We start from the raw sequence: 13,880 nt of genomic DNA, 5'->3' as shown, positions 1-13,880 counted from the left end.
AGATCCTTAGAAACACGGATATACGTATCCGCTGAGTGTCGGATGAAAGGGTTGACGGGGATAGGGGGGGAAGAGTCTAGAAGGATCACCGTATCGGTGCACAACGTAGCCACGAAACGGAACGGAGGAACCAATTTCAGAGAAGTGGCTACCGGCTAATGGCAATTAGGGGTTGTACGAGTGACTGGTTGCGGCGGCGCATAAGCGTGCGCTGGAATTTACGAGGCAGACCGCGCGATGGGCAACGTAGTATTACGGACCGTAGTGGATACTACCGGGGCTCTTGTTTTCGGTCTTGATCGTTATTAAATTTCGACGAAGGAATGGCGTACGGAGCGGGTCGCGGCTCGAGTGGCCCGCGGTAAGATTTATAACGTCGGGAACACACTTCGATGGAAAACGGAACGAGAAACGTGGAAAGTCGCGCGAGGCATTAAGGAGGAACGAGAGGGGTCGAACGAATTATATTTACATTTATTAAACAGTCGCTGGTGGCGCGGCTTTATCCGCTTTGTTTCTCCTTCGACACAAATAATGCAAATAATTCTTCGAATCGAGGAGTTTCGAAGTTATGGAAATAAGAGGAAAGCTTGTGTAATCAGGTTTCGAGGAGGGTCCGATTTTAATTTAAATATTCCTTACTTTTATCTGGTCCGTACACAGGACACTGTTCGGAGGATTACCCGTTCAAATATTTTGATTGCTTGGTAAGATATTGAATATTTTAAAATCGTACAAAGTTCCGTCTGATGTGTATCGCGAGCTGCTTTCTTTGAGAGTATCGAAGATATCGATAAAATTGTCTCGTTTGGTTCTGATTCTCTTTCGAGAGACGTAAGGAATGCAAATGTACCGTGAAATATAGGGGAAAATCGATGCGTACCAGCGGATGCATAACCTACTGACCGAAAGTATGGGATCGAATGTGCTTGCTAGTGAAAGCTATAGAATTCGTTTTGAGAAGATTCTTGCTCAGTGAACACGTCAGGAAAGTAGCCTTATTTCTTGAAACTGTATATTTATCTAGATTTCAAACAACGAATCAAAAATAGACGACTATTTGTACATTACATATTGAACAAAAATTAATATGTATCTCCATCATGTGTTTGAATATTTCACAACGAACAGTTAAAGCCTATCAGGTAGAGAACATAAAACTGCACAAGTATCATATAAGCAAAAATAAGCGTTAACGTGCACGTTTTCGAGATATTAACGAAAAACTGTTGCGAACGATCGCTCCGGCGGCAAAAATCATCGTAGGACAAAATTTCGATAGGCTATTGTGCAGGACAAAAGCAGGGGAACACGACACCGTAATTAAAAGTAAAGGATGTCGCGAACGTTTTCGAGAAAAACAACATCCAAAATAAATTTCTATCGACTTCATTGGTTTTCTCTTATCTAAGTAAAATGTTGCCTATTGTTGTTACACATGCATGCATGAGAAAAGAATGAAGCCCTGTATGTAGACTCTGATTCTAAGCCACCGTTCAGTTCAATGGTCGTTGTTAATCATGCGTTGTATACAGAGACGAATTAATGCCAATCGTTGCTTTAAATTCAGCCCATCGACATACTGATATATAAATAAAATTTAAAAAAGATAACATTTAGTATAATTATGGAACGAAACAAAATTTGTAATCTCTTATTTTAGATATTTCAGATACATTTAAAATCGAAATTTTCTAAAGACATTAACAATTATCTTAAAAGGCAATCTCGTGTACTATTTATTAAACATTCTCGGTAAGACATAAACTATCAAATATTAAACGATCAATACAAGGAACAATCTACTGACTTGGGGTCATCTCATATATCTTATTCTGCGTGATTAAAGCAGTCCAACATTGCGCGCAATAATTGCAATCAATAGACGTCCCAAGATTTATGGCTGATGGAAATGGACAGGTACTACATATATGCATTTACGGTGACAGATGTATACGTTCTAACCTATGAATTTCCGTAGGCAACGCATAAGTGATGGCGTTAATAGGAAGTTCAATATTCTCTGTCGTTTGTCCTGCAAAGTTACGTGTTATAAGTAGTCGGCGCAATTGCTGTCAAATGTCGGTGCGCGATAAATCCTACGCAACAGCGAAGACCATATTTTACGGACGATAAAGAACAATTGAAACTTTCAAAAACAGAACAATAGCTTGAATATGATATCACGTTTTATTTTTAGCCACAGAAAAATGCGAGCTAGGAAATAAGAAATACAATTCATTCTTGAAAATATAAATTACACGCAATAAATTTAAAATAAATTTGAATAAATATTTTTAATCATAAGGCCAATTTAAATTACCATCGTTTAGAAAGTCATTTTGTCCAACACTATTACTAAAGTAATTTTTAAAATTCTACTATCTTTAAGTAGGAGGATCAAAACGTCATTTTCAAAGATTGCCGACACTCTCGTGAGACTTTCGTTAACATATTGTGTTATTAGATATCAAGAGAAAAGAGGAGCCACCGCCTATGAACAACTTCAATTTTACATTCTAGGAACAATATCATTTTATTTAAACACATACAACATCACAAAAATTAGCTTCAGTTTCCATTGTCTTAGTCTAACAATGCGTATTAAAAATAATGAAACTTTACACGCTTGCAATTCCGGAAACTACTAATGCTTTCTCCATAACTGAGGCACTGTTAAAAGCGTTAAAGTCTACTCTTTGAAATGGTTTTTGGTTTATGTCGATCCGGCTTTCCTTCTTGGATATATCGTAATTTAAATAAAGGGGTAATTTTTCAAATTCCACTCTTCGTCTTATAAAAGTCTATGAACGCGTATTAAAAGTAATAAAACTTTAGACGCGTGCAGTTTCGAAACTACAAGTGTTCTCTTCATAACTGTACCATCGTTAGAAGCGGTAAAGCTTCCTCTTTGAAATGGTTTTTGGTTTATGTCGATCTGGCTTTTCGTTTTGATGATATCGTAATTTGTGTGAAGGGGTAACTTTTTTAATTTGACTGTCTCTGTCTCCGTCTAATATACTGGACCTCTCTCTTTCTCTCGTACGTGAGTCGAGACAGTCGTGACCAGCAAGTCGTAGTATTTCCAAGAATTTACTACGCAGTGTTTACTACGAGCACGTGCGGTCAATGACCTCGTGACATCACCGATGAAAAGTAAACAAACGCTTGGAAGCCTTATATCTCCGAAACTAACGACTCGATTGATTTGAAACAAAAATTACGCTATCAACTTAAATGAACACTCGTTTTAAAGACCTCTTCACCCTCTATCCAACGAATATACCAGCTATTATTATTTATGCTGTCTTCTGTGTTTATTCTGAAATCTGCTTTGACTTTATTCGTCCAAAGAAGTTTCAGCAATTCCTATCGATTATACGACCGATGTGCGATAAAACTGGATTATATATTGTTTATTTACTTGATAATGAGTTTAAATTAATACACAGGATGTTTCCGTAATTTCTAGACAGCATGTTTTCGTAAATAATGGTTTCCTCTGGAACTAACTACGGTCCCGACTCGAAACAAAATTCGTTTCCAAGGGCGTTTTATCTCTCGTCCGATGAAAATTAAAAAATTACGACGTAGACTAATTTACCAAAGTGCCTAACTGTTACGCGTTCTTTCACTTTATCCCTCCACGCGAAGCGCCATTTTCTTCACGGTGGCCGCTATGCACTGTCTGCTGCATCTCCATGACCAAGAAATTAAATAATTGAGATTTATCGCCTCACCGTGCCGACAGGATTTGAAGAGGTTCTTCCACGTAATGTAGCAGCAGGGTTCTTCAACCACCTCTCGCTTGTTTACGTGGCCGTAAACGTCCCGAAAGAGTCTCCTTAACTCTGCACCCGAGCAACGTGATTCTCGGAAAATTCGTACATCAGTCAGTCTCAAGATTTCCGTTTCATTTCTGTAACTTCTCTGCATTATTTCTGCACGTATAAACGAACTTTGCCACGGTCGTTGCTCGCCGACTGTTGTTCCTGGAATTATTGCAGCGTTCTCGCGAACCACTTGTTCGTTCGCGTCGTCTCGACGTTAAACAATTAACGTCTAGTATCCAATCCTGAAGTATTTGCTCGAGGTTCATTCTAGACTCATTGTTACTTTACAGCAGACCCACTCAAACTGTGGGTTGCGTAAAAATTTGTTGAGGTTTTTTATTATTTTGATATATCAAAGTATTTTGTTCGTGTATACAAATACAGTTAATGCGTTCCTGGTTTTAGATTCGAGTTTAATCTAAATAGTATAAAAATGTAGAATCGTTGAGTCTATTTATTTATTGGTTAACAAGAAATCTTTCTTCTGTGACGATGATGATTATAGTCTACAATGTGATCTGCACAATTTTGAGTGTAGATAGAAAATATAGAGGGATTATTTATATTATATTTGTATCCAAACAGTACGGTGAGGATAGAACCATTAGAGCCTTTTAATTATTGGTTGGCAAGAAACGTTTAGCCAAAATCTTTCTTCCGTGACGATGATGATTATAATCTACAATGTGATCTGCACGATTTGAGTATAGATAAACAATATAGAAAAATTATTTATATTATATTTGTATCCAAACAGTACGGTGAGGATAGACATTGGTCTTCGGTGATCATTGCATTGCATTCTCGAGGCATATATGTAAAATTCCATAGGAATTCCTGAAATACATTCAGACACATACTTCACGAGCAATCGATCGTGAAACCCAGACGATCATTCAATCTCATTCGTACTGGTCGAAGCATTTGTAAAGTGCATTTAACAGGTGATCAATTTATATACTCCTACGTCCTAACTTACATTTTATATGCACATCAGGTATGTAACTCACAATCAGTACTGAGAAATCATCAACTTTGCCTGCTTTCTTTCTTGTGGCTATAAACCACTGCAATTGCAGAGTCTATACATTTACTTGAATGTTTGCATCATTTTGTGTTGATATCTTGAATCTATCCAAAATTACTTTTAAACGTTTAAGTCGAATCATAGCAGTGAGTACTTCAAAGTAACAAAGAAAAAATTCAGTTTCTTCGAATTTATTTTGATGAACTCTTTACAGGAGTCCATGTTGGGAAAAAGTATGGCATTTCGATAAAAAAAATCACAAAGACTTGGTCTCCTAAAGTAACTATTTTCTCGTGTGTTTTTCACTTGAAATTAAGTAACCTTTTTAGGAAATATTTCTTCTCACGTGGAGTAATATACAAAATTATTTGAGTAGTTCTTTGAAGTGTCTAACTCCATACACATTATATTCAAAGTACTTTTCTCATACAATCTATTTTTCACAAAGTTATGATCTGTAACTTATGATTAGGCGTGGTTTCTGATTGTAATGCGGCAATCATCTTATAGTGGCACCTCGTGTACTTATCTTTATTGGTTTCATTATCAATTCCTTTTGTAGGAAGTTTCCATCTAGTCGTTGGCTTCTACCTTTGTTGTATCATAAATTGGCCACAGGCTGTAATAATACCAAGTCCGTTAAATGACTATACCAACGAATTTTCAAGTAGACTAATAATAATTCTTTCTTTATCTATAATTTCCTGGAACTTTTCAAATTATTAAAGTTCTTTACAGTCATTCTTTGACTCGTTTCGTACCGTCCAAGTCACGATTACATATCATTGCTTCTACTCGCACATTAGTACATCACTCTATGGTTGATGTATTGTAAACGTTAGAAGCCGATTAACGGAATTCAAAATTTGAATACATAAATAGTTCATTTATTTTGTACGCTATATACTGATTAATCAAACTTCAAGTTTTGTACAATACGAGCCTTTGGTTCCTAAACTTGTATTTGATTATTCATGGGCTAAACAAAAGTGCTGGAAAGTGGGATGTTTTGTAGAAAATACAAATTTATAGAAATTTAATCTGTATTGGATGGAAACCAATTCTACAGCCAAATCAAAAACTGTCATGGCCACTGATTAATCAAACTTCAAGTTTTGTACAATATGAGACTTTGGTTCCTAAACTTGTATTTGATTGTTCATAGGCTAAACACAAGTGCTGAAAAGTGGGATATTTTTTAGAAAATACACATTTATAGAAATTTAATCTGTATTGGGTGACAAACCAATTCTATAGCAAAAACTGTCATGGCCACGACAAATCAGATATTTTAGAATATAGACAAAACAGTTCATTATTTACTTGTTAAAACTGACAAATCTATTGCTGTAATATTGCAAAAGTAGCTGAAAAATAGCAACAATATCTCCATATTTTTTGTTGTTATATTGGATTACAAATCAATTTCATAGCAACCTCAAAAACTGTCGTGGCCACGTGAAGTTAGATATTTTATAATATAGACAAAACAGTTCATTATTTACTTGTTAAAACTGACAAATTTTCTGTAAAATTGCAACAATATCTCCATAATGTTTGTTGTTATACTGGATTACAAATCAATTTCATAGCAACCTCAAAAACTGTCATGGCCACGTGAAGTTAGATATCTTAGAATATAGACAAAGCAGTTCATTATTTACTTATTAAAACTGACAAATTTGCTGTAATGTTGCAAAAGTAGCTGAAACATTGCAACAATATCTCGATAATGTTTTGTGTTATATTGGATTACAAACCAATTTCATGGCAAACACAAAAACCGTCTTCGCCACGCCAAGTCAGCCCTTTTACAATATCCATGAAAGACTCTCACGAAAGATTTCTTTGTCATTCCCTAAACGTTTTTCCGTAGTTCCATGCAAAATTAGACATTCCTGTTTCATAGTCGCCCCAAGCCGACCGCGTTATCCGCGCGGCGAAAATGGAGCGAAGCTTCACCGGAATAATTTGCAGTTTTCACGAACGGCGGAGCAAAGAGGATAAGTTCGGAAGTAGCGGTGCTCGCATAAGTTAGTTAAAGTTAAGTTGTTCAGAGGGAGAATTTGTTTTTGCAAGTAGGTGAAAGTTGGGTATATAATGCGCTTTATAACGATCCACGACGAGTTAGGAATTCTTACGAGATTTTAATACACACGCTTGCGCGCCCTATCCCCGTTTATTCTCTCTAGTTCGCGCCAAATTATTTTACGACCCCTGCGTTCGGTGCTATCGCAATGCACAATCCTACGCTAGTTGTTTCTACGCGTTCCTCTTGCAATTTGACGAACTCACGGTTAGAAGTTGTATTCTGCGCGCTTTCCTTCGTAACCCGAAAATCCTGATTTCTCAGAAACCGCCCATTCGTCCAGACAGTGTATTTAATTAAATCGAAGGAACAAAATTAAAAATTTTTGTTAAATTACAATGAAAATATTTCTTTTTCACTTATAAGTCGTTGATTGATCGTCTAGGTAATAAAATTAATTTAAACTTTAACAAATATAACTTATGGAATTGCAATCAAATAGACATGAAAGTTTTTGAATAATGGTTGAACCATATGAAATGTGGTATTAGTAAACAAAGTTCAACGAATGTTTCGTTAAATCCATGAAACGAATAGTAGAAAGCAAGGAATAGGGAAGAACAATTTTCTAAAACAATTTGTGTCTTTTTGTTGCTATAAATTTGAAAATGACAAGGGATACAAAAATATTGATTTGGATACTTGCTTATTGGTGCAAATCACTTTTTTGAAGGTCTGGTCGGGAGAAACATATTTATGAGAATGTATAAAAGTAGGAAAAATAAATCTAAAGAAAACGTATGAGATGAGAAATACATATATTTAGAACTGTATCGATATAAGAATACAAGAACAAATATTTACTAAATGAAAGAATAAAATAACATATGATAATAATATGTTAAAATGATGCAATTATAACGTTAATATTAAATGAAAATATATTTAATGGAATTACTATATTTTAATTTTCTCTTCGGTTTCACACAAAATAATTTTTCTTTTCCGAAAGAAAAAGAATATAACGTGATCATAATTAAATCAGAAAACGGGGAGAATTTTTTAAAAGCAACATCCGAGAGAAATCAAAGATGGTATTTTATTCCAAGGGAAAAATTATGTACGAGACGTGCCGCTTGTAAAGCACAAAAATTGCACAAAAAGATTTTGTAGCACATGTGGTGTATGAATTATGAAACGGTCTTGGCCGTTCGGACGCGTATAACATTTGTAGATTGAGAAATGGCTTTGATATTTGAATTAGGGGAAATGCTATAAGCTGCAATATAATTAGATAAATAGAACACAGAAACTACGTTACGTGTGTTTTATAATTTAAATAAAACTATCGCTGCGCTCTATATTCTTTTGTGAACACTAAGTATTGTACCATTTAACAATAATTTAAAAAACACATTATTTTAGTAAACCAATAAGAACATCTTTAACAACTATTTATATAAAATAAATTCTTGAATACTATAAATATTTTTCGTAGAACTACGATTTACGTTGAAAGGTTAAAAATCGTTTCCAAATTTCGTTTCACAATTGGTGATTTCGTTCCAAGTAACAATACTAGAGTTTCTTTGTTAATTAGAACATTGTCGAACGTTAATTGCCCCTCTGGAAAGTTGATACCATTGTTGTTTGTGGTAAGATAAAGTTAAAACTATCCATGTAGTTAGTCAACGACGTGGAATCGGGAAAGTTGTATCGTTGTTCGGAAAGACGTTGTCATTTTCGTTGTTGTTTCTTGTCGAACTTACACGAACTCCGATTCTCTGTTTCTTTTTCCAGTAAAGCCACAGGTCGTACAGATTTTGACGAAGGAGCCTCGAGTTTCCTCTGACAAGAACTACGACGTGGAGTGCAGGACAAGTGGTTCCAGGCCAGCAGCGGTAATTACTTGGTGGAAGGGGGAAAAGCAGATTAACAAAATGGCGCAAAATGTAAGTTTTGTCAGGTGTAATTTATCTAAAGTGTAATAGTATTTATGGGCCTTGATGTAAAACATGTTTTACAACGAACAGTTCATTTATCACGAAAATATTATTACGCGGAGATAAAAACTTACTACAAAATTAAAGAACAATTGCGTGTGACAGTTTACGTAACGCGTTGAACAATTTGCAGGGATATTTCAGAGGTCGGAACTGGCATAAAGATCTGAGTAAATATAACGTTGAAAGCTCTTTCGCGTATAATACGAGTGTTGCTGATACTTTGACATTGAAAGTTATTAAAAAGTGTTAAAAATTAACACACGGATTTAGTAGAAATATTATCGAGTATTAATAATAAGTCGAAAAGTGTGAATAACATTTTTTCGTTCGAGTCTTTGTTCTCGAGATAATTGAATTTAGAGATTTGTCGGATACGCGTACAATTGAATACGATTTTCCTGGCGCGTCTGGCCATTAATCACTTTTTCTACTTGTGCATAAGTCGAAGCCGTACTCTACTGCACGCATGCTCGATGACTCTTCGAAGTCGATTTTCTCTGAAACAAAGCCTCAAACGAAATAATGTTATTCTTCTTTTCTACTTATTTTTATATGTAAAATCACTCTTTGTTTATATGGATAACAACATTAGACGTTTTTAACAGCCTCTGTAAGGTATTTTTAATATATACTATTTCTTGATAATAATTTATAGTAAAACTCCAAAATGTTTTAGCTGATTTTTTATTTTTACTATTACCATTATTACAGAACTTTAAAAAAAAGTAAAGATGTTACATTTGAATAATTACATAATTGTGTGAAGGCATGATGCAGTCTGAAGTTTCTTTTAAAACCTAATTTTAATTTACAATTGATTCTACGTCTAAATTCAAATTTTTAATTTAATTTTATATGTTCGTGATTCTATTCAAGAATAAATATATATTAAATATCGAACAATTTATACCTTACTACTTGCTAAACCGAACTGTTAAATACTCACATCTTTAATACCTAATAAAATCGACGTAAAGAATAATTTTTTAGTTTTTGTTAATATTTCAAATCAACTAAACTAAAACATTTTATATATTATTTCGAATAGTAAATAATATTCTATTTTAATTTATGTCGTGGGTGTAACAATTAGTATTTTATTTAAAGATACTTAAAATAATGGAGCTTTATTTAACTAAAATAAAACGTTTCTTAATTATAAAGTTTCATTCAATATAAACTAAAATATGTTTGTGGCGTCGCCTCCCATGCACGCCACCAGAGGGATCGCGCTCTCACAAGCGCTCACAAGCAAAAGGTTTCTGTTTCTTTTCATCGATTCTCGAACTCGACGTTTAGAACTGGGACGGGCTACTTCGTTGAAATGGTTGGAGAATAAAACCACAGTGTAAAATGTAAATTAATATTTAGTTAACGAATCTTGTTGCAAATAAAAGCGTAATATATGTAGACTAATACAGATAATGAGTTTTTCTGAAATAAACACCACTTGTGATGTTGTTGGAAACCTAAATTATCAATCAACCCTCGTACTATGTTATTAGTAGTGGATACTAATTGACAATCAATGTGAATAAATGTGGATTACAACGAATCCCACTATGTGTTTCAAGAATATGCTAAAATTGAAGAGTTTGGTATCACGATACGACTGTGGCGTCGCCTCCCATGCTCGCCACCAGAGGGATCGCGCTCTCACAAGCGCTCGACCGACCGCTCTGTTGCTATATATGTATACATTCCTCGAACGACTTCCCAATATCCCAGTCGTCTAAGGCAGGACCTGCTAGAAAGCCTTACTTATGATGAATCCCACTAGCAGGCCCGGATGAAACGCACCCTCCTCCTTAAAAAGCCTCTTTATTTTCAGTATTCTTTAAGTAAAGTACTAATTATTCATTTCCATAGTTACATTCACGGCGTAGATTAAAGTAGAGTATTTATTATTTACTGTTTGAAATAATATGTTCTGCTTTTGGAGTCTGAAATACGTTTTTGACTCTTTTGATGCTACATGGGAAACACATTGCACATTACAACAGTCTTCAAAGTACAAATCGAAGGGATGGTAAACGAATGGAAAATGCCACGGCTATTTCAAATCGACCTTTGATATCGATTTTAATCAATGCTGGCGCATTGGGAGTCGCACGTACCAGCATCGTTCGCCTTTTTAATCTAAGGGAAATTCTTTAAGCCGTCGCCGGAACAAGTTTTCGAAATATACCACAATTTACTGGGTAGTTGAAGCAACGAAGTTATTTCGTTTCTCCCGCAGCTGGTCTGGTTTCTTTAGCTTTTTTCGTCCCCGTTCCGATCGAATCGGCCTCTGACACTTTCTTTCGAGCCGACGGAGGTGGTGCACGAGTTCACGTACAAATCCACGATCACGATTCCCCCGTTGCTCTCGATAAATTGCAGAAGATCGAACTTTTCTTTTTTATTTGCGACACTGGTTTTTCCGTTGCCATATCAAAACGGTTTTCCGGTACGTTGCAACGTTAATGTCGTCTTCGTAATCGTCGGGCGTTCTAAAAATCATCCCGTTTCTGACGCTTCTGAATCAGTACTCTCCTTCCTCTTGAACTTCGAGTAACTTAAAATCCTATCTCGTCTGAAAGTACGATCAAAATTGGAAGACCCTAGGGATATGGAAATCGTGTACGAGATTCTATCGATTTTCATTAGAAAAAGGTTATTTATATGCAAGGTAGACAATGGTTTGTGTTTTTAATGGTGATTTTTATTTTCAAAGATATTTTCTTTGCAATTATCAGAGAAAGGAAACGCGAATGGCACACAAGGTTTTTCTTCTTCTGAAAGAAGTTTTTTCTTCGTTAAAAAAATATACTTTAATAACGAAATTCCAATCGAAGAACAATTTTATGGAACAACTTTCCATTATTCATTTGTGAGACTGCAGCGTTCTTTAAATAAGATTTAAAATATTTTATTTCTTATTTAAATGGTGAATAAGTATGGATAATCGACGCCATCAAATATCGATAATCAATGAATGAATTCTCACACTTCAGCAATAATTTGTATTCGACATCCAGAATAAAAATTTAAATAATTTCTTAGTTGATATATTAGTCACTACGTTAAATATTATCGTATATAATAACAAATTATATATTATATAGAAAGAAAACGTATAAAATATATGAATTTCCAAATTTGAGTAATGTATCATTGTATATAACTTTTGCATTCCGTAACATTGTATCAATATGATATTGTACACCGATTTTTAATCATGCCAATTAACATGATTGAAAAGAAACTGACAATTTTCAGGAAAATAAGAAAAATGATACATTTCTTTATTCAGAACCATAATTCTTAACACCGTGTTTTATTAGAATTATATTATTCTGCACCAATTTAATTTTCAAAATTAAAGAAAGGTGTTGGCCTCCTAATTTTGATTTTCTAAAAATTCTTTTACATTTTCTTATTGTCAAAAGCTGTCCGAATTAGTATTCATTCTTAAGCATAAATAGTACAAAAATTACATTTGCTTAAATATTTCTTCAAAGTTCCCATTATACAAATAAAAGTAATAACAGTGATGAATTTAATATTCAACTAATTTTATTGCTTTTCATCCGTGTTTCGTAATCCTCGCTTTTTGTATATTAAATACCACTGTTTCCAAATTATTATTTAAAAAAAAAAATTACCATACCGTCCACAAAATGTAACGGATCGAAACTACGAATGAGAGAAATTAATAAATGCTGATAATCATTATTAAGTAATACTCTTCTGAAATTAAATAATTGTGGAAAGAAGGAAAAAATACTGATGAAAATTGGAAATGTAATTTATAATGAGAAAAAGCTTCTAAGTTGATAGGTTCAAACTCTAAAAATGATATCACAAGAGTAATAAAATCACGGTACCAATTCTTGCACATTTTCTGGCGCATCATAGAACGCATTTTTAATTTAATGTACAGGGCAGCTGGATTATTACGAGTATGTACCTCGAATATCTTTGTCAAAGTTAAATTAAATTGCAGACTGAAAAAAAGCTTTTTGCACTTCGGGCACTGAGCGTAGCAAATGTCGACGATTTTATCATCGAAAAGGTTAATAAATTTAATTTAAAAGTAATGTAGGAATTTTAGGCGGATTGGCTGGCTGGACAAAAGGAATCTCTTTTAACTGGTAATACTAACTGCATTTAACGCGCAACTAAAATACTAAAATAAAAGACGTTCGTATAGACTGCAATTTTGTAGCTCAAACTCACCACGTTCTATTCTAAACCATAAATAGGCTTTTTAATGTGCTGGGTTTTTTCATGACTCTTTGACAGAGAATTCTTTCATTAATTCTACAACACTAAAACAAACTGCAATCCTCTAGCTACGTAATTGTCATAAAGAAACGCTGTAGAATTTCCTTTCAAAATACATTGATCATAAAATTTAATTGTAAACTACTTTCTGAATAAAAATTGAATTGTCTTTTCCTTGCTGTCTTCCTTGGGTAACAGAGCCCCTACTATTGTTTCGGTTACTTGAACGGTGTAATATGAAGTTGGCTATACTTCTCATCAAAACATAAAGAAATAAAAAAAATACAACAATTCTACTTATTTACTATTCTTATTTCTGAAAGTATCAGTTGGCACATTTTTCATTTCTATTTGTAGATCAAGATTTCAACCATAAAATAAACCATTTCAACAAATTCTAATGCTCAAATGAATCACTTAAAAAGACTAATTTCTCTAATTGTAAACTCAGGTACAAACTTGACTACTATTACATCAATGTTTGTTTCACTAAATATTTCTTGGAGAAGAAAGTAACCTCAAGTAGAATGCTAGAAAAAAACTCTAACAAAATAATTATTTAATACGTTAAACCATAGAATAATAGAAACGCTTATGGAACGGCTAATTTTGACATTATTTTTTAAACATATTCTTTAAAACTAGAACTACCAAACCAGTTAAAATGATCCATTCATAATTTCTAATAAAACTTGTAAAAAATTTACTCGACTGAA

At 34.0% G+C, this 13,880-nt stretch overlaps 1 protein-coding gene across 1 annotated transcript in view; it reads left to right on the top strand.

Annotated features, from left to right (window-relative positions):
* LOC122400560 (hemicentin-1-like) overlaps window positions 1–13,880 on the top strand; it is a 339,168-nt gene that overhangs the window by 263,689 nt on the left and 61,599 nt on the right. Inside the window, exon 5 of the mRNA XM_043402083.1 lies at window positions 8,690–8,841. Within this exon, the coding sequence (XP_043258018.1) occupies window positions 8,690–8,841 (152 nt within the window). The remainder of the gene's footprint in view (window positions 1–8,689; window positions 8,842–13,880) is intronic.

The sequence above is a fragment of the Colletes gigas genome, unplaced genomic scaffold (assembly GCF_013123115.1).
Source record: "Colletes gigas isolate AHSC1104 unplaced genomic scaffold, ASM1312311v1 Colletes_gigas_Sc00019, whole genome shotgun sequence".
Taxonomy (NCBI): Eukaryota; Metazoa; Arthropoda; class Insecta; order Hymenoptera; family Colletidae; genus Colletes; species Colletes gigas.
The sequence above is the reverse complement of the archived record's forward strand: the minus strand, read 5'-3'. Positions and strand labels throughout refer to the sequence as shown.